We start from the raw sequence: 26,991 nt of genomic DNA on the forward strand, positions 1-26,991 counted from the left end.
TTGCGACAAACGCGGCCGCACTGCGCCTGCGCGCGGGCGGGGCACGCCGGGAAGGCGAGGCCGGGGCGCCTCAGGGCCGCCGCCCGCCCTGAGGGGAGCCCTGAGGGGGGGGCGGGGGGCTCCGCGCCCCTGCCCCAGCCCCAACAGCCCCGAGGGGTGTTAGGAGGTGTCACAATAATAAAAGGAGCGAAGCTTGAGAGCGTCTGGAGTTTTTATTTACATGGCCCGAGCCGGCTCTGTACACGGTCTTTGTTTTGGGAGGGCTAAAAATAAGGAGGCTGGCTCCCGGGAATCATGCACTGAGAGCTATTTTGGGCACGCAAGTAGCCCGAAAAGTGCTGAAGACTCGAATTAGCAAAGTCTGATTTCTGGGACTAATTGCAACTTACAAAAAAAAAAAATAGGGCAGCTGTTCACTGAAGCACTCAAGGCGGTTTAGCAATTACCAAAACCAGCCTGGGATAAGCTGTTAGCGCGTCCGTATTGTGCTCCCAAACAAAAGCTTTCCCTTTAAGATACAAGAAATGTTTTGCAATTGTTTATCAAAACAACAGCAGGAATTTTACTCAGAGCAACCATTTTTTTCCCCCGATGAACAATGCATGAATTCAACAGGCTAGTTTTTATGATAAATTATTTTACATTATTAAAAATGAAGACCAAATTCATGAAGTCTTCATCTGGATTCTGGAACTATGAAAGGGCACAACCCAGTACTTCAGCAGGACGTGCTTATATAAAGATCATTCTTCACCACATACTTACTCAGCCTCACGTTCTGTAACTGATTAAAATATATAAAAAGGCTACTTCTTGTTAACACAGTCTGCACCACATTGCTCCTTGTACCAAACTGGGACAATATAAACATTGGAGCCAAGAGCAGCCTGAGATGACCGTCATCTCAGGGAAAAGGATTTTCCTTAGGTTATTCATCTGAGTCCAAGTCACTGTCTCCTGCAATGGAATGGAAATCTTCACTGTCTTCCTCATCCTCAGACAGATGGACCTGACTTAATACGCTTGGTCCACAACGCTGTTCCTCCTCTTCTTCCTCTTCTTCAGAGATCTCGTATCCTCCGATACTGCTGAAGCTAGTATCTCTTGTGTTGGATTTTGGGTCTGGTTCTTCATAGCTGCCATAGCTAGAAGAAACGATATACACTTATTACACCATAATTTCATATCAGCAATTCTCCATTTAACTTCTATCTAACTTCTGTAAAAGGTCCCTGGCCTCAGGTCCTTGTGGAACACCTGGAACCACTGCCTACTTTAATTCTGTCAATGGCCAGTTTTTAAAAATAAAAACCAGTTCTGACAAAACAATTATCTCCTGGCATTCTCACCCCACTTTGATATACTCAGGGTAGGAAATGCAACTGATTGCTCCAAAACCTTCCATCTGTCACCATTACTGGAGACAAAAAGGCAGACAGCATAACAATCACCACCAGAGCAGAGCCCGTTCACATCCTCTCCAGCCTCTTCTACTGGCTGTTGTCAAGGTACTGGGCTGGACAGATCATTTGCCTGACCCAGCATAACTACTCTTAAGAGCAGGTCTTGATCATTTCTGTTCTGACAGAGCTTGCCCATATAATCATCTTAGGCAAATATCAATAACATTAAAGTACAGAATTCCACGAGTTAAAAAAAGGAACAGAGAATCTAATGCTAATGTGGTACAGAACAGCCAAACAAGGAAGAGTAAGTCAGTACTTTCTCAAGACAGTGCAGAAAATAAAGCTGTCCTTGTCATTTTCTAAGAGTGGAACTCCTTCCAAATTACAGAATATGCATATTCCTGTTCTTTTGGACATGCATATTCCTTTCAAGGAAGGAAATGCTTATTCTTAGTGGAAAAAAACAAACGTGAAGTTAATCAGTTAATCAGCTAAATCACCTTTTAACTTCAAAGGCATCTCAGTTTCTGAGACAATCTATAAAAGGCTTTATTTGCACTGCTTTCAAAAAACACTATGGAAGTTATTTAACTTACAAGAAAAAAACACTATTATTTTAATTAACTAAGTTTTTTCATTAGAGTCTAACAGCAAAAGCAAAGTTCTGTCAATAAGTAGTAAATTGCAATTATGGCTGCAACATTAAAACCAGTAATGGAATAACTTAAACAACAATATATCCTTCAGCTTTTCACAATAAACACTTCAGAAACCTTTAAGAGAAAAATTTTGTTTTGAAGAAAGAATTGCTTTAATAAGATCCTCAGCTCTAATTACCTGATATTACTGTCCTCCATAACCTGAGATGTCTCCCCACCATCACCTTCATAAGACATCATGCTTTCTTCATTGTCCATGCCCATTCGTGTGTTCTCTTGAAGAACGTGAGGTTGTTTTGGTCTCACAGGATTGGTCTCCACATCTGAATCACTGCCACTCTCACTCAGTTGGATAGCTGTGTAATAAACCAACATTTGGTGATAAATCAACAGGTTTGTTCTGTCAGTTACATACCCATCGTCTTTCTGGAAAGGATCCAATATTGACTGTAAGGAATGTATACAAAGCGGTTTATTGAAAATGTACTAGAAATGGTATCCGGGAGGTCATAGCCATTTCTGACATTCAGAAACAACCTAATTTCCCCCACTACTCAAAAGGCCTGGTCTACTTGTCAGTTCTGAACAATTCTCCACTATCATCCCCTAATAATTTTCACTACTAGAACCATAATAATTTTCCTACTAGACCACATAGCCTACATATCCCTATTTTGCTTTCTGCCCTCTGCTGTATGTCTTTGTGATGGTAAGGAAAGAAGATTAGCTGGGTTTGTGAATGACCAGTTCCTATTCAACCTTTTTTATATAGCGAAGGAAACATACACGAGAAAGGATTATCTCCTTCTTCATCACTCCCATCATCATCATCCTCTCCATCTGACATGAGCAAGTCTTCATAGAGGACGCTGGCCTGAGGCTGCTGGGCTGATCCTTCTTCTTCATCAGCAAGGTCACCATCTGCATCTTCAACTTCCTAGGTCATACAGCACAGGGACAGTGAAGATCAAACAACATATAAACTACTGCCACTTCCAGCACATGCCTCCTATTTATCATACAGTTCCCTCCGAAGTATTCTCTCACTTCATAATGCTAACATTTAACACTACAGTTAAGTGTCTAGCTATTGCTATGAATACTGCTGTCTTTCAGGGTGCCAGACACAGAAGACAACCCTTTTTCTATGGAGACTTCCACCACAAGGACACAAGTCAACACATAGACTGGCTGGGTTTCTGGAAATATACTCACTGGGGCTGGAGTCTTAGGTTTCCCATCATCATCCTCATCAAACCCTTCAATATCTACGTCAGAGTCTTCCTCGCCCAGCCTACCTCGCCCCTGGCGCATCTGAATGGGGAACACAAATAGCAATACCATTGAGGAAGGTGCTATTCGACACAAGCCAAAGGGTATGACGGACATCCAGACCACAGTGATGGGTAGGGAAACAAGGGAGGTGGGAGGGTGGGGGGAAGTATGTGTTTATCTCACTCTCAGAGCAAGGATCCTCTCTCTTTATTCCAAGATCAGAGAGCACACAGTCTCCACACACCTTTACCTGATGTGCTCATCTGCAAAAAGGAGATTTCCAGCCTTAAAAGTGTCCAAGTTCTTTGTTTACCTAGCCTATTTCTGGAAAACCTGGAAAAGATCACTAGATCTTAAAAAGTGAATGCTTTTGTGGGATATTTTCAAAACGGACAGCAGTTTCCAACAATTTTTCTCCTGCCCTTCTCTTCCGTTCTTCCCGCAGTCACCACGAGTTCAAGGTAGAAAGGACATGCAGACTCTGTCCTAAAGACTTTAAACTGGAAATCTACAGAAAACTTGAAGAACTTCCAAATCTAGAAGGCATTCTCAAAGCCACAGACAACCGAAATAAAAAATGGAACCATTCATATTAAATATCTATTGGTCTGGATTGCTCAGAACAGCTCCCCTAGTCTTTGTGGTACCAACTTCAATCTCATGGCCCTCCTCACCTCCTTTCTCCTCCTGATCATTTAATTTTCATGTCTGTATTACTTTATCTCCTTCTGCTAGTCCTTCTCCTCTAACATACTTTTTTTTTCTTGTTTAATACAGAGTAACCACTAAGAAAAATACTGTAACCAGTTCATTTGTGTTGATTTAATACCTTTAACCTGTCAATTTTTTTTTATTTTACAACAAGAACGTATCTATAGTGGCAGCCTACACCTATCTCTTCCTAGGTGTTTGTACAGATTGTAATCACCACAGGATGAAACCACAGTAAGCTAATTAACGTCCTCCAAAACTGTAGGATACACTTCACCATTTCCCTATTCAGAATCAATAAGGGATTGCATATTAGCACTCCGCAGTGTGAGTCACCAGGTTTCTACTCCCAGAAGTAGTGAAGCATACAAATATCTGGCCTTAGGCAGATTCTTTTACAGTGTCAAATTTCCCAGTGCTCTTTACTTGTTTGCTTTCCCATCAGAGCACTGAAAATGAAGGAAATTACACAGCTTTGGAAACAGGTTCCCTTTTCTGCTCGGGAAGCCTGCTGATTTTTGTCACCTGTTTCCTACCAAGTAGTTGCCTCCTTTCAGTAATTTCCTTATACAACCCAACTCTCCAAGCACAGGAAAAAATGGAGGATTCTGAGTTCCTCGCTTCTCCGGGGTTGTGAAAGGAGTGTCCATAGCAGGCAAATTGCTCTCATCTTGACAGACTGAACCATCCTGAGGAAAGGGTTGGTATCATACAAATGAGGTGGCCAACACACGGAAACAGAACATATCATGTTCTCAGGCACTGAAGTGGCACTAAAATACTATCTAGAGAGGCAAGACTGGGATTTCAGAACTAAATGCAAAGTGTGTTTGTTTTCCAGTGTTTATATTACTAAACACTGGTTCAACAAAATAAACGTTTATTCTTAGAAGATCAAAGATGGTAAAACGCAATGGCTCTCAACCTCAGGTTTGAAGTTTGCCAAATAACAGATTTTAAAATGGAAAGCAGTACTTCTATGCAGTGCAGCCCTGCAGAGGCCAAAATTGTAAATGGATTCCAGAAGGATTAGACAGTTTATAGAGATAAGGCTCTCTGCAGCTCATAAAGACTGGTCCAGACACAACTCCAGTTTAAGGTGCCTGAGCTGCCAATTGCCAAAAGGGCCTCACTGTAAGAAGAATCACCACCGTACCTTCGCATCCACTTACTTCTGGCCCCTGCCAGAGACAGAAGACTTGATTACATCAACCTTTGGCTTTACTCAGTATGGCCTTTTTTATGTTTCTACAATGGAAGTGGTGTAACCACAAACACTGCTATCGGAACTGGAAAAAAAATACTTTATCACATATTGAAATAATAGAGCTTCAACTTTCAATCGATTCTGTGTAAATCACTGTCGCAAGATTCCCTAAAACTAACACGAGAGATAACCAGAGGTTTGGATAAAGTGCTCTAAAAGCCTGGAGTTTGCATTCAGTCTGACCTTCGAACAGTTAATGAGGAAGTACAGATTAGGATTTTGATGCAATGCCCTTTTAAATACACAGTTTAAATATCACGACAACCCTACAAATGTTAAAAGCAGAAGTAATACCATTTAAATTAGGCAAAACAGGCTTCCTAAGAATTTAAACAGACATGTAAACCATAGACAGCTCTCTACTTGCTGTATTTGCTTTTTATATCCTGGAGTCCAGCTCCTGAAGACACATATGGGGAGATAAGTATTAGTCATCACAACTACACTTGAACGAAAGCCAAGCAACCATCAGCAGACCTGCCATCTGTGACAAGTTTGGGAGTGTGGGAAGCAGGAATGTACCTTCAGCCAAGAAGCACGGGGAAAGGGTGGCCATCAGATGACAAGTTCAGGGGAGGCGCTTGTTTCAGCAAGCAGAGAGAAGGAGCTCTCAGAGACAGAGCAGGAGAAAAGACAACTAATAAGCAATTCACTGCTCAGGCCTCTCTTCCTCTCTCCTGATCACCAACTTGGAAAAAAATCAGAACAGATAACACTGCTCGTGGGAAGGAAACCATCAGACGGAGAGAAGAATGCTATTTTAGCCCCTGTTTCTCTGAGGCATCGGGATAGCTCTCCATTCCGTTTAATCTTGGTTGAAATGCATCAGTATTGCTCCAACAACTTATCTCCAAAGACTCCATTGCTGCCTGGCACTTCGCACTGCCCAGGAGGTCTTTTCTGAGTCATTCAGTTTCAGTATTCCCACCCCATCAAGTAAAATCATCATTCCTAGCAATTTCCTTCTAGCTTCTTGAATGGCACTTACTTTGTTTGTTTTTGTTGGTGACATGGGTTGTGTTTGTATTTTTTGTTGGTTGTTTTGGTGGGAAAGGATCGTTACATTAAATATTGCCCACAAATTTTAGACTGCTATCCTGGCTCCAGCCATGCAACCTTTGTGTATGTATTGCCTACACAAATTTTAAACTTGTTTTTCTTAAAAGTAATCTTTATAGGTCCTTAAATTGTTCTTGAACGTCAAGACCTTCTTTTCTGCTCTGACCTAACTAAAATTAAATGCAACTTTCCAGATGTAATCGCATCAGTCATTCACAGAATAGAAAAATTAGTCATCCACGGTTGGTACATACAGAATAACTACAACGAAAGCTTTGCCTTCCTACACTGGGAATACAACATTCAAATTTTGATCATTCAGATATTAGCAGACCAATCATCCAGGGCTTGTGAACTTCAATAGTTTTTCTGAAGAAACAAAAGACACGCCTCAGACACTAGGATGACATTCCCTGAACTGTTTCCTAATTTATCAGGCAGATTCCAAATCGGAGAAGCAATAAGCATTTTCAGCAATAAGAATTTAAGTCGCCCTTGATACCACAAAGGCAATTTTGTTTTTCAGGAATGAGTCTGTCATTACAAGTGAAAGAAAATTTTTGGTGATGGTTTTAAATACAGCCAAACAGCCCAAGTCAAGAATAAGAACTAAAGAAAAAAAAAAAAGCCTAAAAGATATACTGCAGACTGACTGAGAACAGTAAACAAGAAGCACCTCAAGATCAAATATCCAGGAAACTGAAACTTAAAAACATAGAAACAAACAAAAAAAAAAAAAAAGAAAACTTTGTGTGGTCACTTGCCTGTGGAGTGTAGGGACCAGGGGTCATAGGATCAAGACTTTCCAGATCTGCCTCCTCTAGCGCTGCTTCCTTAGCAGTAGAGATGTCTCTCTCAAGTTGAGTCAGGTGCTCATCGTACTAAGAACAAAGAAGTTTGCTAAGGTTACAGAGCAAAAAACTCAAACATACAAAAATATTACAATAGACTCATCCACATACCTCAGCTAAAGTTTGATAACAGATGTTTACGATCTCCTGGGCTGTTTTTGTGTACTGACTGTCTGGCCCTGTAGTAATAAACAAATCTCTTTATGCATTCTGACATTTGCTCAGTGCCAGCTGGTGAGACAGAAAGACTGTTTTTGGTTACACAGCTCTGATAAGACAGGTCCCTAAATCCCACCACTTTCTGATTTAAGGAGAGACATAAGGCAGGGTTCACATTCCGCTAACAAAGAGCAACCAGTTTGTTCCAGCATTAAAAATATTATTTGGGAAAGTTGTACCATGTCAGCTTCAAGTAAATTCCCAGAAACAAATCACTGAAAGAGAAATGTGTAGTGCACAAGCAGGAAATCCTGTCGAAATGTAACTATCCCAAATCCACAGAGCAAAATAGTAAATAAGGCACCATGTGACAGCAAAAACATTACTGTTTAAACATCTCCTTTCTCATCAAGAAAGGAAAGAAGCAATCAAGCTCAGGATTTATAGTTTCAGGCTTTGACAACACTACAAAACAGGTGCTCAGATATATTCATTTAAAGACAGAAGGCTGAAGCCTTATTTTCACCACCTACCATTGTACTTAATGCTGTTGGCAAGGATGAGGTTAACATCATCCAGGAAAGTCTCCCTGTTCTGGTACTTGTGTTTGGAGATATTCTGCAAGAGATTGTCACCCAGTAAGTAATCAAGTCTAAACATTTCTCAAGTGCCTGTTCAGTTCGTGCTACACACCTTGCAGATGGTCTCCAGATCCATTGGATTGGCAATGACCTTGTAATAATCAGGAACAAACTTTTTATTAACTGGATGATGAAATGGCCAAGACTGAAAGAAAGAAAACAGACAAGGTTAGAAAGCTTCCATGTAAGTTTATCACAGTTTGAGCTACAAATTTCATAAAGCAAGTCTCCAGAACAGATTAACATTCAAAGCATACGGGCAGTATTTATCACATGGCATCTTGAATCCAGTAAATTAACTTCAGGGGAGACACAGAATAAAAATGTACTAGTTGTAACTAGTAACTAGTTTAACTAGGCCCGTTGATACCTGTTTGATAGTGTAATATGTAATACAAAATAATAATCATACAAGAGATTTTTCTATTTACTAGCACTGTTTCTTTCACAATACAACTAGAGTACTCAGCAAGAAAAATCATTGTACAGTAAACAAACAGATCTAATCTCACAACGGGGGGCTATAAATAGTTTGTACAGCTCAGTATGGCATGATGGCACAGGAAAATTCTGAAATATTTTTCTAAACGTCAGAAATGAAATGAACAGAGAATGGAACCAAAGTATTAAAAGGAACAGGCATTCAGGCTAATCACTACAGTCTCTTGCTTTTTACTCCATTCATACAGAGTATACATCATAGATAAATCAGTTTTATTGGTTAAAGTGTTTTTTTTTGGTACAACACTGGGTGGACTTGATCAATGAGAAGTCAGCTTGTGTTTGGTTTGCACCTGCAAACTGCACAGAGCGCTTTGCAATTGACAAAAGAAAGTGCTGAAATCAGTAGGAGAAAAATGTGTTTTACAATGAAAACTGTTAATGAAAGCCAGTAACTTTTTACTAATGAGAGGCATAAGTAGGCATTATTAAGGAGTAAGAGCAGCAGGAAAAAGGACAGGAACCCTGCTTTCCCTTCTGCTCCGTTACTCCAGTGAATGGGGTCAGTACAGGAATGTCTGCCAGCCAGAAAATTACAGGCCAGCACCCTGACACAGCACTTTTTTTTTTTTTTTTTTTTTACAGTGCATTAACAGCCACAAGATGTATATGCCACTGCACTACACAGCCAGTAGACTATAATCAGAATATTTTGCACATCACACGCACACACACACACTCTCTCTCTCTAGTTAAGCTACATACATCTGGAACTGCCATCATCTTTTGAGTGACAATGTTATCCAAAATGAAGGAAAAGGCCACTTGGTCATCATCATCCAGGAGGGGATTAATTGCTTTTTCTAATCGAGCCAGTTTATCTTCCTTCTGCAATAGAAATTCAGAATGCCAATGACTGACCCTAGATTAATAACTGTTAATATCAGAACACTGTTACAAAGAGATTCCCTTTCACCTTTTTATAAAGACCCTTGTACTTAACAGAGGGTAACAGCCTAGATATAAGCCTGCACACAAGATAAAGGAACTAGAGTAACAAATGAACAACTATTTTTTGAGAGAGACTCCAACATGAACTGTTTAAAATTGTAAAAATTCAAATATGCCTTATGAAAAACAAAGTTCCCTTATCGTCTCCTTTTTAAAGCCCCATTTTTTGCCCACTCATGCCCTCTATCTTCAACCACACTGACCACCCCTCCCTCTTCACTCTGATCTCAACTCATTCACAGGACTTGCCTCTTTTAGCTTCTCATCGCACAGGTCCAGCATGGACTGAGATATTTGAGTCAGCGAGTGCTTTGGCCCTGCAAATACACAGCAAGTCCAGTGAGACAACTCTGGCCCTGATGGAAGCTTTAAGAACCCAAAAGGAGAAAAATAAGAAACAAAACACCAAACCAGATCAATGAATACATTCTGACAGTGTAATATTTCAAAGTATTAGAAAGACCAACAATAAGAATTAACCTGTAATGCTTAGGAATAAAGGTTATATTTTAGTCACAGTTAGCAGTCTATTCTCAAATATATTCTCAATATGCTTAATTATCGAAGTTCAGACTGGGTTTTATGACAGGAAACAGTTATTTGTAGCAAATATTTACACTTCCGGTATACATTTTATTAAGTTTTAGAAACCATATGGGAAAGCAGCTGTGGCTATGGAAGACTGGCCACTAAGCCCTCCAACTCTTCTGAGCTTTCAGAGTATAAACCTTAAAATATCTGTTTGTTTCATTAAAACCAGTCAGTAGAGCAGAACTGTTAAGGAAAGTGAGATGGACATTCAAGGAATACTCAGAAAACCACAGATATTTAAATAATTTAATGATTCCTCAGACAGAAAAAAAAAGTATTTGCAACAGAACTATGAAAAAATCTCTGTAATTAGGATAAAGCAGAGACTTAGCTGTCAAAAATAATGACAAGGAAGCAATAAAAGCACAAAACCAGTGCTGTCAGTATCACTCTGACTGCTGTGCAGCCCAGAGAGAGACTCAACACAGCTGGGAGATTTTTAGCTGCCAAATGAATACTTTTTGGACAAAGACTTTTCTATCAGCAGTTGGAATACAGTTGATCTATAGTTGCTCAATGAATCAGCACTTTTTCCCAGCAGCTTCATGCTCTACTGCAGAATCTATGCTTCTAATTTTTTAAGATAGTTTTCTGACCTTCCCAAATAAGGAAAAATTGCAACTAAAAAATGCAAAATCATTACAGTAAGCTATACTCAGAGCTGCATGTTCTAAGGCAACGGCTCCAAAAAGCATGAATTATTCCCACTTCTATTCAAAGATTCAGCATTTGCTTCAATATAGCATAATATTGAGAACATAAGTTGATGCTTTCTTTAGCTTCACCCTATATTAAGGGGATATGCAGAACCTTGCTTCAGTGCAGTTTGACTTAACGCATGCACCGATTTCTTCAGCCATTTGTAGGTCTAATAACTGAACTTCAATTACTACATTACAGTCATAATTCAGATTTTTTTTTTTCAGTGATGGAGCCCACTTTCTTATTTATGATTTAGTCCACTGACAGTTATGAAGTCCTTCAGGTATATCTGGAAAACGTTATTTACTGTTGTCATCTGACAGTTACCTTATTCTGCTCTTCTCTTGTTCTCATTATTTCTAAAAGTAAAAGCATTAGCAGAAACAGACTTCCCCTACGTTGTTAATAGCCTACCATTGTATGTCGCACTGTTCTTCACAATTAGTTCCAGGTGTTCTCTGAACTCTTCCCGTGATGGGTATTGCCGCTTACGAACATTTTCACGCAATGTCTGCAAATCCATAGGCCGAGTAATGATCTTATAATAATCTTTGACAACTTTTGGATTTACTGGTGTGTGGAAGGGATATGTCTGAGGATGAAAAGAGAAAAAGGAACGCTTGTTAACATAGTACTAGCACAGTTAATCTCAGTTTAACTTGCATAGTTGAACAGGTACTAACATATAAAGCTTTTATGCAATCACTTCTTTAATTGCACCAAGGAAAACAGGAGCTCAGCTCCTTGGTGGCTATCATTTTTTTCTTAAAAATGTTCTTTAATACCATTCTGATAAATATTCTCAGATGACTCAGATGAAATTTTTGGTTATGCATAACAGTAGTCAAGAAACTGCACCTTTAAATTCTCATTTCAACACAAATTTTCACTTTAACCTTTTGATTTTGCAAATTTCTGGTAAAATCTGAAGTAAGAAACAGAGCAACACTCTTAACAGCTTTTGCCAGTGCCACACACAAAAAGAAGTCCATATTGCTACAAAGAGTGATGTACATTTTTTTCTAGTTTTGTTGATAAAACACATACCAGGTTTTGAATCCATACAGAACTATTCAACGTTATTTTCTGATATGGACATTTGCATCTCAAAAAGATTCTGAACTGAAATAAATTATAAAGTAACACAAAAGAACTGGAATAAAGTTGTCCTCCAATAAACGGACATAAAGATGCATTAGTTTCTTAGCAATTTGTTTTCATTGATTATGCTACCTTAATGTGAATTGCTCATACGTAAGCAAGCTTTATTCTTGTATATTAAAACAATTTGCCTGTTCTTATAAATGAAAACATAACTCCCTTAATGTGAAACAAATGTAAGCCCATCTACTGACATTAAGAAATAAGTGTTTTTTCTGTAGGTGGAAGACTACAACATGAGTTGCATTTATGAACAAGATTTACAGTGTTCCTGTTAAGCATACGTGGTAAATCAACACTGAGATCTATTTTCTGTCGACTGCAGGAGAAATCAACATGCTCATAATAGCAGAGAGCAATCTGAAAAACGTACAAAGTTCTGAGGAAAAGCTATTTCCCAAATCTATCCAACTGACGCAGAAAGATAAAGCAAATACATGATTCTTTCTGTGCTAAAACACCACAAACACTTTCACAAAGCTCAGAGGCCTTACCTAGTAAACAACTGAGACAACCTACACGATTCAGTTTTCCCAACCACCACTTGCAATAGAGTAACATAGAAAACCGGGAATAAAAACATCAAGCAATACTAGTTTAGAGTCCCCATAGGAAGCACAGCCAGTGCAGGGGAAAAAGGGGTGACACACTCATCTGAGGAAAGGGTAGCATAAGTTTGGTGTCATTTCAGCTGTGCTGCTTAAGGCAGGTTTTTGGCCTCTTAACTTAAACTCACATTAGGAAGATCCCTCATATCGTTGATGATGCCCTCTAAGATGGATGACAGTGTCACCATGGGATCTGTTCGCCGTCGGTGGATGGATTTATGAGGACGCTAAAGAAACCAGAGACAGAACTGTTAAGGCAGCTCTAAAATGCAAAACATTAATATAAAGAAATCTTTATATTTAGTAGGTGTCTGTAGTTGCATGCTGAGGACACACAGGAGTAGTAAAGGAACTGAGCAGCTGATACAAACAGAAACAGATATGCCACAATCAGCTCAGGAACACCTTCACTCACATTCAGATAGTCGCAGTGAACGGTTGTTCCTACTCGCCGCTTCTTCTTTGGAGGAAGCTGCTGTTTAGGAAACTTCAGAACCAGCGATTTCCTGCGAACCTCATCCGCACTAGGTAAAAACAAAACAGCATAGAACTTCCTCTAGCTCTGCTGTGAATCAAGCCCATGAGCCCCCCCTTAGTAGTGGCCATGGTCCCATCTGCCATAACATCAAAGACACAACCAAAATAACACCAAAACCATAATCAAAATCCCACCTGCTGCAACACCAAAAATACGATCAAAATGCTGTGATTAATATGCATGTGTATATTCTGCACTAAGCTCTGAATTGTTTTTTCTTACTACCTATCTGTAACTTTCTTCCCTTACCTCTCAATCAGTTGCTTTCCAAGGACAATTTTTGTTCCTTCTACTTTGATGAGTTCTTCATTATCATTGTGAATGACTGTTTTTTCCAGCTCTTCCTCCTGCTCTTCTGTCATTGCAACAGGATTAGAAGGTGGGGCATTTGTTTGGTAGTAAAGAGGGCAGAACTTATTAGTCCTCATATGGCCAATTGCACCACACGCTCCACATTTCAGCTACAAAGATATAGGAAAGGTGACAGATCAGAATTTATACACAGACTCCCAGTCTAGAGGCAGAGAGGATCATTAAAATCCCCTAGTCAGAACTTTTGTATATCACAGAACAAAACACTTCTCCAATACCCAAGATTCGTTAGCATGCTTAACATGTGGATACGCTTACTTTTAGGTCTGGACGCTCTTTCATTTTCTTGGGCTTCTTTTCTGGAGGGCCCTTCAATTTCTCTTTTTCTTGGTTCCGTTTTAACCGTCTTAATTGTTCCTGGATCCTACGCCGCTCCTTCCGCATTTCCTCACGGTGCTGTTCATCAAATAGAGCAAACTTTCGTCTGAAGAAAAACAAAAACCAAAAATAAACAGAAGTTTTTCAATTGAGTTGATGATTTACCAGGTGTTTTCCTTTGACCTGGTACTGAATTTTCTTGGGACTTAAATCTCTATCACAGAACACTGGAGGAGCCAGGGTATCTAAAGTTAAGTTCTTTAGCTTCCAACATGATTCAAGTTGTTCAGAACTTCAATAAAACACAGTTTTCTAGCATAAACATACTATAAATAACATTAAGGTTACAAAATAATCTCCTTGTTTCATCTATTCAATCTTTAACCAAAACTGCATGGCTTTAGATGCCATACAAATAGAATGCCCAGTGCCACTCTGCACAGTGTTTTGAATTTTATATATCAAAAGTGCAAACTCCAAAGACTTCAGACACAGAAGAGAATGTGCTTCTACATCAGCCTTCCAGTATTTTAAAACTTAGACACAGAAAAGTGAGGCAAGGAGAAAAAAATCTTAGAGGTCTTACATGAACTCTTCATCCTTTGTAGTCCGTATTCGGCAGTAGGCATCAATAACAGAGGGTTTTCGAACTGTCTCACACCTCACATATTCCTTCCCATCCTCATCTCTAAATGTGCGATAGATTTTGAGGCGGCGGCCAGTGGCAGAGGAATTAAGGCTGGTTACAGAGGCAGTGTCATCATCTTTGTGAGAGTTTGCTGAAGCTCCTGAAGCTGATGTTAAAATAGAGTGTTTTATTTGCTTTTAATTTCTTCCATGCTTTAGAAACACTATTGATTAAACATGGTAGACAGTTCTAGCTTAAAAACTTCCAAGATACAAATTCAAGAAAACCTAAGGCAAACCTACGTGTTTCAATCTTCCACAAAGAACAATTACCAATCTGGGTTTTCAATGGCAAAAATAACATTGACCCAGATTCAGCAGAGCTCCACTTCGCTCACACACATACAAAGGAACAGACATTATGAGCACCCTCATACAGATAGCTCACTCACAGGTCACTTCTACTGCCAGCTAGGGAAATGTCAAGTTGTCTCTCAGAACTCACTTAAAATACACAAGTCTACAGTAGATCCAAGTCTGGCAGCTGCCCAACTACCTCATTTACCTCCAATTAACAAATTACACACTGCTACAGCACACAGTATCACAGACACTGCTATCAGCCTACGTACTGTGCCTATCTGTTTGACATATACAGCTGCGTATACACAAGATCCAATTAGAGTACCACAAACTGGTTGCAAGAACACTCTTCTACTTCTGAACCCATCTTCGGAAAATTACTTCAAAAATAAGTGTTGCGGGGGGGAGGAAACAAGGGGACACACACAACAACAACAACGAGCAAAAGTAAATACCTAAAGAAATACCAGAGTGAGCTTATACTTCAAAATAACCAAAGCTACCAGGCAAGGACAACATTTTAAACTTATGTTCAGACAGTAACTGCTCAGGAAAAGGAAAAAGACCTAGATATGCATGTCTGTACATTCACACTGAGGAATCCACACTTTTCTGAGAGGCAGGACCAGCACCCATTGCAGCCTGACAGCATTCAACATCATTTTCAGACATATTCTGGTTGTTGCAGTTACTTACACAGCCCCTTTTTGTCTCTCCTGTCCTTTTTGCCCCTCTCTTTGTCATTCCCACTGTCTTCTCCCAAAAGCATCCTCTGCAATTCCTTTCGTTCCTGTTCTTCTCTTTCCCGAGAGAGCTGAGAACTAGTTTTCTTGTTCTGTAACATATTCTCAATATTCTTTCCCATCTCTTCAAAGTCACTGTCTTCAGCTGAACTGCTGTCTGTGTCTGTTGAGAGGATCTCAGTGGATTCCAGAACCCTGGAACAGGAGGCACCTTGAAAGTCAGTTACTCCAGAAAAATCAGGGACACAAAGTAAAAGTGACACAAAGGTTTCAAAGTTCATGTTGCAAATCACTAATAAGCATAATGTATTCCCATCTCAGACCTCTTGTAATTTCCATGTCCAAATGATCAATTGTTCCAACCCAATCTCTTCATCAAGAGTACTATATTCTCTCTCCAATCTCAGCTTGCCAGAGCAAGGAATAATGAAAGAATTGTCTGGCAGTTCTAAGGAATAGGACATAAAATTGGTAGTTGTTACCCAACAGAGCTATGGCAAAAAAGAAAAGAAAAAAGAAAAAAAGAAGTAAGGAAGAAAGAAAGGAAAATGACCGGTGAACTGATTTGTGGAACATCTCATGCTAATTTATGTGGCAGGCTGTGCATTCTACCTTCTCAAAAGGTCTGTAACAGCCAAACACTACAGCTAACTCTTAAGTTAACAGTAACAACCAAAGCCCTCTTTCTCTGTATTTTGTGAACCCAACCAGATGAATCAACAACATCTATACGACTACATATCAGAGAGCCCCAGGCATTCATAGTTCTGGACTTTTAAGGTGGGGACAGGGTGGGGTTCAAGGCTGTAAGCATCAGATAAGAACTTACTTATTTTGCAAATCAAAAATGCGCTGACACTCCTCTTTGTATCTCTCTTGATGTTCTGCTACAGAAAACCGAGATCCACGTGCAAATTTGCTCATAGGACCTTCCCCTGAACGAGCCTGCTCCGTAGACATTGTGCGTACCACATCAATCACTTCCCACCTGGACAGCTTCTTTATCTGTAAAGAGGAAGACACAACAGAAACGGCCTTAGAGGCATGCATCTGAGGTAACTGACTGTGGATTTCAACTCCTTTCCATGTGAGCAGAAAAGTATATGTCCCTTCCACCATCTACTGCTGAATTCAGCAATGAAGAGAACCACATATTTATTTACTACTGGGTCATGCTCACCTCCTCTTCAGGCACTCCAAATTTACGCAGAAGCTGTTTAGCGTTCTTCAGTGAAAGTCGACGCAGATCAGCATCTGTCCCAGTCACTGTCTTTTTCACTGGCTGGGGTTCCTTGTCATCCTGTTCAGAGAAAGGTACAGCCTGTGAACGTCTTCACATAATAATCTTTCCTAAGATCATTTTCAGATATTTTCTCCTCCCAATACCCCATATTTATCTTGCACAACTTCTCACTTACTGCTTCTTGTCCAACCCAAGCTTGAGAACGATACCTTCTGCTGCGTTGGTTTGTTTGGAATCTTCACATAAGAAAATCCTTCCCCACAGCCAGTAGGATCTGCTACACCAGTCACTTCCAGAAGACACTTGCCCTTCATAGCAGCAATGAAGGCTCGTGTGGTGTTCCACGGGGCTGTGCGCACCTGCCAGCAAGAAGAGAGACATGCTCTCACAATCCTACCACCAAGCATAATTCCTAAGTTTTTTATCTTGGATTTCCCCAGTCATACTAAGAAGTTTTCAACTGATGTAAGGAGAATGAATTCCATGTCTTCATCCTTCAGCTGCCCTTATGGAGAACCAAAGTGCTAGATAATTCCTAACAGGCATTTAAGGCAAAAAGCCTACTCTTAAAAGGATATGGCAAGAAGGATGCCCAAGCAAAGGTGAACTCATGCAAATATGAGTTCCCAGGAGAGCTGCAAGACCATTTGATATACCAAATCCTACGTGAAATTAGTTCTTTAAATACCTCATTTCTCTACTGCCATGCAGACTAATGTATGAGTACACATTCCTATTATATTGTTCTGACAGTACCTCATCATCGATTTTCATTTGGAAATCCTCTTCATTCTCTTCTTCTGGTGCAAAGAAGGATTTCTCCCCATAACCTGCATCCTACAGAAAAATATTAGAGAAAAAAAAAAAAAAAAGAGAACCCGAAGACTTAAAAAGGTTACTGGAGAAAGAAATTAATTATACTTTACTTCAAAACACATTTTTTTCCCCAATCCCATCACATATTGTTTACTTTCTGCTGTAGAGATAGAAAAATAAGCCTGTGCTCCCAACTTCTTTTTCCTACCTTTAAGCATAGCTAACACAACATCTAAATAATAGGCATAAAATCACAATGGCTCACTGAGAACCTCCTTTTTACGCAGCAGAAAATTCAGCAAGTTGCACAGTCGGCTGGGGCCTAATTTGCCCACTGCATAGCAAAAATTAGCTTTAGGTAGGTGTTTCCTAGCAGCATCCTTCACAGAACTACTTGTCAGTAACTTGCCTTATAGCCTACAAGGAATGTTTACCTTCAAGCGCTGCTCAGCTGCAATCATGCTGTAATAAGCACAGCACTGCTCTGGGGATACCATTGCTCTGATCTCTTCCTCTGTTGGCAATCTGAAATCTGGCTTTAAAACCCACCAGTTTGAGTCCATCCCTGAAAAGATGCAGAGATCAAACAGAATAGTTTGCGGTAAGTGTTAAATGCCATCATAATCCTTACTGTAATTCAAGATTTGGTATCTTGTTGCAATGCTGGCAAAAGGAACAAGTATGACAAATCTGTGACACTTAAACCACAAAAAGTGCTGGGTTTATTTGTTCTGCATTTGTCTAAATCAACACCTCCCCTAGCTCAGCAGCTGTTACCCCAAACTCTCATACATTCACATTCATTCAATGCACACATCATTACCCAAGGGGTTACAAAAACTGTCCAAGCTGTAGTCATTCCTTACTATCAAGCACACCTGTGCCAAAAGAAAGTGCACTTTTATAAACTGGAACAACAAAAAAAAATCAGATTACATTTCAGATCTTCAAATAGGTATTTTCATAAATGGTTTATCATGACATGTTGCCTCCTCCTGCTTTGTTTGAAACTCCAAGATCAGCGAAGAATGACCTGGCTGGGAAGCAATTAGCAACAGCCACATGGAATCTCGAAATACCTGTGCGTTTGAAATCAGCACAAAGCTTTAGCCGCTTTCGGATGCTACTCTCCGAGTGCGAGGGAAAGGCTTTCTTGATATCCTCCATGCGAATTCTCCGAGGACGGTCTCTACTTTTCCAAAAGAGGCGATAAATAAAAACCTACAAAACAAAACGTAAGTCTGAAGAAAGAAGACAAAAAAGCTGCAAAGCCAATACTATTTCTATAGGGACTACTTCAGAATTCCTACTTAAAACCCATTGTTTCCTACAAGTTTACCTAGTAAAGTTTTCCAAGCCACACATTTATCTTGAAATTTTCTGCATTATCCCATTAGGAATGTTCATGCTTTGGCACAGAAACTCGAACTCTGAGAATAGCAGGGTTTTTCCAGCTCTGAGAATACCTCGTGTTGTAATTTTTAATTCAATTAACTCAAAATGACTAGATGTTTTTTTTTCCAACATCTAAATTTGGGGATACTTATTTGAATGGTCACTAACAGTCTCAAAGCTTAACTTCCTTTGTTAACTGCCTTAACAAAGGCTGACAAAGCAATTTTAATTCTGTGCTGATAGTACCACAATAATCTCTCATAATCGCCTCTTAGTAAAATCCATGTAATTGTCACTTTACACAGCATAACAATTTCAATGTTTATTCTAATTTCTTCAGTTCCCTATACTTTGATATAATGTTATCAGCTTTTATCTTGGCTAATATCACATATTTAACAGACACAAACAGAAGAATTATGCTATAAATTGTTAGTTAAAAGACAATGAAAATTCTCTGTATGGTTAACATCTCTCACCTCAGAAAAAAAAAAAAAAAACAGCCATAGCAGGCTGAGCTTCTGAAACAAAGGCTGTCCAAGTAAGGCTTACGCTATGGGCTTTCTTCGAAGACCCCCCAGAGTCCCCAAACTGTCCCTGTCACATACCTGCAGAAAATCTCTGATATGGGTGTTGGCACGTTTAGAGTTTGGACCAGGTACTTCATAAAGTGGGCACTCCTGGCCAACTACAAAAATATCCACTAGCTCTCGAACATAATAGCCTTGCCGTGTCCGGATAATCAGGAAATCTGTTTCAGGCATCTTATGTAGATAGATAGGGGCCCGGAAAAGGTTGTTTTCAAATGCCTAACAAAAGAAATAAATCAAAGTTTGAAAGTTGGGTTTTGATCAAATTTTCTTTAACACAGTCTATGAAAAAGATCTCAAAAACAAACACAATCACCCTAATGATACACACACCACCATTTATAACACAAAATACAGAGATGTGCAGTCAGAACATTCCTTGCTTATTCAACAAATAACCAAAGATGAAGCAAGAAAGCATAATATAACCTAGAACAAATGCAGAAAGAGTTTGAAGGGCTCTTTGGACTGACCTTTTAAAAAGGACAGAAAGAACACACATGCAGAAGAATGCTATAACCATGGAATATATCCCAGGATACACTTACAACCTGGGAAAATGAGAAGGCAATAGAAGCAAAACTGAGGAGTATGCTCAGAAACCAAGGTTGTAAGAACCTAACCAGAAAAGCAGAGAGCAGCATATTTCTGCCTTTAAAGGTAAGAAAGCTTTAACAGGCACCAAGGAGGCACCAGACTGAGACTTCAAGAAGTCCTGGCTTATTCACAATGAAGTCCTCTTAGGCTTGAACAATTAACATTGTCAGTTCTGTGATGAATCTCTACCACCAACTTTCACTTCTTTTTTTTTTTTTTTTTTCCTGCGGTACAGTGTGGACAGAATTATTCCTGCAGCAATAGCAGCTAGCAATAACTGGAATTGTTTTATTTTCACATTTATCATGGATTTTGTAACCATGTGGTCCTTAAAACATTTTTAACCCGTCTCCCCATCTCAACTGTATGCATTTCAACAACACAGAAAGGCTCGTGATAGCAGAATTCTCACCTGATTAGTATCCAACTGGCATAAAGCAGAAAATTAACAGTGCAGTTCTCAGAAAGAATGCACAAGGTATTGCTTACACATCCTCAACTATGATAAATCCATGTTTTCTGTCCCCTCTATGACTGACTTAACTGAGCTCCCCAACATTCAAACAGTTTTGGCCTTCTATTAAGGCCTCTATAACAGCAGCATTTCTAATGCCATTACAGAGAAAAACAGGAAAGATTCATTTCTTGCAACTCGTATCATTCCTATAAAATTTTGAAAACCATACAACACAGAGATAAAAAATAAAAGAGAAGAACTGCATTGTTATTAGTAAACAAGGAGACTTAAAACAGGAAATGAAATTCAATCTGGCATGCCTGTATTTCTCACCTGCAGTAGCTGGCCTGGATGCAGAGAACCCAGGAATGGAGAAGTGTGACAATAAACAGTCTCTCCATATTTACAGTCTGGAGCTCCCGGATCTTTGCCAGGTTTCTGCAACATGCAGTGAAAGTGCATTTAGTGCTCAGTAAGAAGCAGAAGAAAATCTGTGTCCAACAGGAAAACTTACATACTTACCCTTTTGTAGTAATTTTTAATCTTTGTTGCCATGCCAACCTGCATCATTAAAGGGGCGTTTTCCTCACTGTATTCAGCAAGGATAAGATCTCCATCCTTGCCAGTTAGGTCCTGTGGTGTGCGCATGAAGAACATTTCACCCCCGCCAGAAGCCTGACGCTCCTGCTCTCTCATCTGTGCCAGTGAAAACACAGCATTAGGGACACAGCACATTCACTAGATCTGCCATGAAAATGGAGCCACAGCAGACATCCCATACAAAGAGCAATAATCGTACCTTAGCTTTCTTTTTTATATGCTTCAGCAGAGGTTGCACAGCGTGGGGTCCTGGTTGGGACAGGGCACCAAAAGAGTATTTCTTCAGGGGAGGCCGATGAAATTGTCGGAGCTTCATAGGACCCATATGGGTGGGAAAGAACGGCTGGCGAAGTTCCACTGCTGGGATAGAGTGCTGACACAGGAACAAATTAGGTATTAAGAATGACACGTATCATCACAAAACCAAGGTCATCTTCTAATCCTGTTGACCTTTATAACAGAACCTAGCAATATTTGTAGGTCTGCGGGTAGTAATAGTACTAATACTAGTGCACTCAAATTCACCCTTTGACAAGAAGTGCTTGGGCCCATATATTCAATCTTTTCTTTCAGGGCAGAGACTATTCTACTTTTGTTTTAAAGGGTACTCAGCGAGATGATTGCAAACCATTATCTGTACCAGTGGCAAAAAAAGCACATTTGGGATTACATACATTTTTTCCATTACAGAACAGCCTCCCTGACTACCACAATTAAGGAGGAAAATATCATGACCTCTTCACCAAAAGCTAGTGAGCAGCAGCTGAAATTCATCATTATCTGAATTATTTTTATAATACCCAGATTAGAAATCACACTAGAAGAAGCACAGCTTCACTTCTTGACTATTTGCATTACTTCTCTCCCTCTCACAAAGGCTTCAGAAAGAATAGTGCAGAAAGAAACACTAAACAGAAGTAAAGACAAGTATGATAATGCAAAATATAGCATATATACCTCAGTTTCATGGGGCAGTCCAGAAAAGTTAGTTCAAACTCCTTTCTAAAAATTGTGATTAACATTAAAAAGTATCTCACATGAACACTGAACTGACCTGCTGTAATCTAAATTCTGTTTTTTCTACAAATCCTCAATCCCACTTTCAGCTAGAAACTTCCTTACCAAGACGTTCCCCCTCTCACTCTATATCCAGTAATACTGTGACTACCTGTATGATGTTGCCTCCAAAAGTTCCTCGAAGCCCCTGCTGTTTGGGGTAGTAAAATTCATCATTGGAGAGGTTCCAGGGATCCTTCACCTCTGGCTGAGACATGTTCTAATTCAATATTAAACAGAGAGAGAGAGTTTAAAAAAATAAATAAATACAGAACAACCCTAAAACAAAGAAACACACTCCTTCCAGGTCATTCCCAACCTGCAAAATGCTAAAGCTTATGCTACCTGCTGTGGTTCTTCCTTGATGACACCAGTTTTTCCCAACAGGATTCGACTCTTCTTTAGAGAAGATTCTTTCTTGTTCTCCTTGGATGGAGAGTTCAAAGTCATTTCTTCCTTCTCATCAGGAATTTCTAAAAGACAAGCAAACGCACTGTAGGGCACTCTTCCTAGGGTTTTCATTTTGACACCACAACTTCATACTAAGCTGGAGCTTGGTCAAGGCCTGTTAGCCTTTTTGTTCAGTTTCTAGGGTGACTATCCTCCTCCTACATTTCTCCCCCTTGCATTTTCCCATTTGAGTCAAATTTCTGGATGCCACAGCCATACCTAGAATTATGTTTTCATCATTTGGATCAAGTGTCAAGACAGGGGGATCCAAGTAGGTTTCCATTGCCTGATCATCCCAGATGATATTATCTTCCCAACGGCCATACACTAACTCTTCATTATCAATTGGGAAAATGGAGTACCAGGGCTTGTCTTCATCCAGGGAAACTGCAACAACCATAAGTCATAGTTTTAGACACTACAATATTTAGAGATTTTGCTCCACTGAAACACAAAATCTCTAAGAATGAAATAACAGGGCCTCTAGCAAGTTTTAGAGCAAACATGCAACCCATTTTATCTACAGCTTGTTACCAAAAAAGTACCCCACTATTACATGAAACACAGCCCTACAGAGAAGTATGTTACATGCACGTATCCATAGGGTGAAGATGAACATCTTCATTACCTTGCTGCTCAGGGGCCTGCTTCTCTTTGCCCTTTGCTATACCTAGAACTCCTGCTACGCTTGGTTTCTGTGCTAGTGGAATAGGTGGATTGAGCAAAGAGCCACTGCGGTTCAACCCTAGAGAAGAGGAAAACAAAAGTAACATTAGCTTGAATCAGAGTGCTAGAGAGGTGTCACATTGCCTTAAATCAGAACTTAAGAGTTGTATTCCAAATGGAGAGAAAAAAGCCAGCGTTGGTATTTTCTTTAACAGTAGGGACCTACTCTGTTTTAAGAAAGAAAGAGAAACTCAGAATTCTGAGCAGAGCTGTGCTTTTGTCAAAAATGTTTCCTGATAGAATTATACTCTGTACTCAAGAAGAAAGCATGCAATGAGACAGCTCAGTTACAGTTCGTATCAGATCATTGTTTACCTTGTTGGGCATTGTATGCAGTGGCATTTCTAGTCATGCTTGATGGCAGCCAGCCTGCCAGACTTGCCCGCTGTGTTTTAGTTCCTTTGTGTTTGACATCTTCTCCATTCCAGATAACATCATCCTCCCACTGGAGCTGTGTCACCATAAGGAAGTGCTCATCAGCTAACAGATCATCCTTCTCATCCATCAACTCTCCATCCTGCAAGAAAAGAATACTTCAAGACCTGTATCGCCCTTATATTCTCAAGCTAGAGAAAAAATAGAAGTCTCATATTGCATGCTGCACAGCCATCCACCAGCCCATCACCAAGCTCTGGCATCAGAAACCCTCAGAGCCACACGTATCTCCGCTCCTTCCCTTACAGTTCCCCTCTTACCCTCTCATCTGCCTGTCCTTTAACCTCCTGCTCTGTCTTCTCTTTCAGCTTGAAACCATAATCAAATCCGCTGCCGTCCTCGGGGATTCCCAGCATGTCATACCAGAGCTGTGCGGGGCCATAGCGCCATTCTGCCACTTTAGGCTTCGTATCTGTCACTTTGTCTGTATCACCAGTTGACTGGGAAAATTTGGACTCTACAGGTGCCATCATGGTAATCTGAAGCACAGCAAAGGAGGGAGCAGTTACACTGATGGTCTATCTAAGTATCAGTTACAGGTTTATCCTTCCGAGTTTCCCAGCTCATTCTCAGCGGAGCAAAGTATTTCTAAGAGGTGCTTTTCCATACTTACTAGCTGTCTTAAGAACGTTCTGCAATTAGACTTCCAAGAACACAGATTTCTTCTCGATACAAAGAGGATAAGCTCTCCTATTGATCCTTTACCATGGACGCGGCCTTCTCAGTAAGAAGCAATCACCTGAAGTCACTGACTAGTATCTGGAGAGGAGCTTCTGCATAGCTGGAATACAAGCCAACCCTGTCCTCCAGTTTTATTTCGGAGGAAAAGCTCTTTACACTAGAAGTTGCTGTCCAATCCACTACTACCCCCAGTGCTAGCTGGCGACCCTCCCTAAGTCTCAGATATCCCACCTCATCATCTGAAAGGCACTGCTCAGGAGGGGGAGGAGCAGCAAACTCATATTCCCAGGGAGATTTTCCTTCCATTCCACTCTCAACTACAACTTCACCCTCCTGTATCTGCACTTCTTGTGCCAACTCCCGATGCTTCTTCTTGCGCTTCCTTCGGGCACTACGCCACACCGATGGAACATTCTTTCCAGGGCCAAAGAGACGGAGGAAACGCAGCACCTAGAATAGGAAAAAAACAGAAGGGGGTCAGAGGAGAAAAAAAACAACACAACAGTGTGGAATGCTTGTCTTTCTTTTCCCCACCTGAAAAACCAATAATGAAGGAAAGCACTCAAATTCAGAGACTTGGCCTGTTCTACAGTTCCAGCTCCTACTGCAAACAACAATCTCATTGTCATACTTGAAAATAAGTTTCTGATCCATCTGTTTGACATTAAGAACAATTACTTTTGAAAATGAAGGTAATTCCAGACACAAAGGAATGTTAACACAGTGCTGATTGCCTTTACATATCGGACATGTGGTACAGTACTACCTGGAAATTCTGATTTTCATCTTGAACAATCACAACCTTCAGAAAGACATATGGAGATTGAAGACGACATGATAAAACGATAAGCAAAACAGATAAAGCTACAAGGCAGTTATATAAAGCAGAGATTTCTTAAGCAACCAGATACAAACAGATACTCCAGAAAAAATGCATTTATTTTTATTTCCATCACAATGCAGCTTCCCTTTATGCATACAGGAACCTCCATAAACCGCACCAATGATAATGATAAACTCTCTTTTTTTTCCTGCTATGATTATGACTGCTGGGTTTTAAGCACCATTTATTTTTTTCTTCAGAGCACTCTTGTAAGGAGGGAAAACATTACCAAATTAACTGACAGATTTAGGAAATGGGAATTAGAACCAGTAAAAACACGTCCTATTAATAATATGACCACTCTGTCCATCTCTGCCCACATCTTTGTTATCTGTCTTCCCAAGACTCCCCCAGATTACTTCTTTACCCTCTGGCCAGTTTCAAAGAGCCAAGGGCTAACATCTCAGAGACAGGTAAGCTGCTAACAGTTTAATGAAACAAAGTGTGCTTCTCTGTCCACACGCTATTTTAAGTGGTTTCATCAAGAAAAACAGTGGTACATCAACACACACCTTCTCACACATCAACCAATCCTCACAGACAAATGTATAGGATTTCAAGCTTTGCTGGTCCTAGTAGTGATCAAGGATTAATTACGAAAATTTTGCAACACTGCCAGCTCGCACTGATTTCTGCACCAACCAGGCATTGAATCAGCCCCCGACATTACATGCTGAGCACCAAATAAATTAATATACAAATAACTGATTTAAAAAAAAAGGTAACACAAAACACCAAATATGCTAAAGCTAAGACAGCATGAAGTGCTTCAGAGAAAGATAAGGTCTAACTTCTGTATTAAAGATTCACATGGATTTCTAATAGACAGAGGTTAGTTATCTAACTCATTAAAACATGATATTTTAATATGTAAATTGCTTGTCTTATACAAAAACTACAATGGAGGCATGCATAAATCCAAGTTATCCCAGCTGACAACCATCTGTTTGGCAATCATAAGCTTGTCTTTACTCTCCTTCCCCGTCCAACTTTTCTTCTCTTGACAGCTTTAAAAGTTTCAAAAATAATTATTGAAAGACATCAACTACATTTGCTATGTGAGAGCATTTTTAAAAGTATTGGAATAAATTTGCTTAGTAATAAAAGGAAAGAGCTTAGATTTTGCAAAGAGTTGAGAGTTAAAAGCAAAGAGTTAAAATCATTCTTTCAACCAACTTGATATTGTTCTCATCTCTGTTCCATACTCAGAGTGGTTTCGAGGGAGAATTAAGTAAAGGATACAGACTTTGCAAATTTTTTTCAAGAAGTCCACAAGTTCAGAATAGCATGAAGGGAGGCACAGATTCGGCAGAAATGCCAGGAAGCAGAAAAACATTTTTCACAAACAGGTCTGAACTGTGGTCTTAGAGAGCAGCAAACATTATTTCACACCCTGATTTATTTGACACTTTTAAAGAGGCTCTTTCAGATGTCAGGAAAAGCATTACGTGTTAAGCAATCTGGAAACAGCATTACACAGAAACAGAAACTGAAACACAAACTACCAAGATGAGCAAGACCATCTAAGCAATTTCCTACTACATACCCTTAATACCATA

General features: G+C 39.8%; 1 protein-coding gene across 4 annotated transcripts in view; it reads right to left on the reverse strand.

The window, feature by feature from the left end:
• Positions 1 to 193: 193 nt before the first annotated feature.
• TAF1 (TATA-box binding protein associated factor 1) overlaps positions 194 to 26,991 on the reverse strand; it is a 29,671-nt gene continuing 2,873 nt past the window's right edge. For 2 of the 4 annotated variants that reach the window (XM_027465210.3, XM_027465208.3), the window contains exons 6-39: positions 24,781 to 24,999; positions 24,129 to 24,347; positions 23,749 to 23,950; positions 23,336 to 23,452; positions 22,927 to 23,094; positions 22,603 to 22,730; positions 22,370 to 22,477; positions 21,401 to 21,574; positions 21,124 to 21,297; positions 20,935 to 21,039; positions 19,566 to 19,766; positions 18,642 to 18,783; positions 17,997 to 18,127; positions 17,503 to 17,583; positions 16,956 to 17,105; positions 16,684 to 16,803; positions 16,333 to 16,508; positions 15,457 to 15,698; positions 14,357 to 14,564; positions 13,711 to 13,876; positions 13,330 to 13,541; positions 12,958 to 13,066; positions 12,671 to 12,769; positions 11,188 to 11,365; positions 9,730 to 9,797; positions 9,235 to 9,357; positions 8,081 to 8,173; positions 7,921 to 8,005; positions 7,340 to 7,407; positions 7,142 to 7,258; positions 3,281 to 3,379; positions 2,852 to 3,002; positions 2,244 to 2,421; positions 194 to 1,145 (exon numbers count right to left, since the gene is read on the reverse strand). In XM_027465210.3, coding sequence (XP_027321011.1) covers positions 929 to 1,145; positions 2,244 to 2,421; positions 2,852 to 3,002; positions 3,281 to 3,379; positions 7,142 to 7,258; positions 7,340 to 7,407; positions 7,921 to 8,005; positions 8,081 to 8,173; positions 9,235 to 9,357; positions 9,730 to 9,797; positions 11,188 to 11,365; positions 12,671 to 12,769; positions 12,958 to 13,066; positions 13,330 to 13,541; positions 13,711 to 13,876; positions 14,357 to 14,564; positions 15,457 to 15,698; positions 16,333 to 16,508; positions 16,684 to 16,803; positions 16,956 to 17,105; positions 17,503 to 17,583; positions 17,997 to 18,127; positions 18,642 to 18,783; positions 19,566 to 19,766; positions 20,935 to 21,039; positions 21,124 to 21,297; positions 21,401 to 21,574; positions 22,370 to 22,477; positions 22,603 to 22,730; positions 22,927 to 23,094; positions 23,336 to 23,452; positions 23,749 to 23,950; positions 24,129 to 24,347; positions 24,781 to 24,999 — 5,028 coding nt within the window. In that variant the 3' untranslated portion in view covers positions 194 to 928. The other 2 variants (XM_005016619.6, XM_027465209.3) reach the window with 2 other exon arrangements.

This window comes from Anas platyrhynchos, chromosome 10 (genome assembly GCF_047663525.1).
Source record: "Anas platyrhynchos isolate ZD024472 breed Pekin duck chromosome 10, IASCAAS_PekinDuck_T2T, whole genome shotgun sequence".
NCBI lineage: Eukaryota > Metazoa > Chordata > Aves > Anseriformes > Anatidae > Anas > Anas platyrhynchos.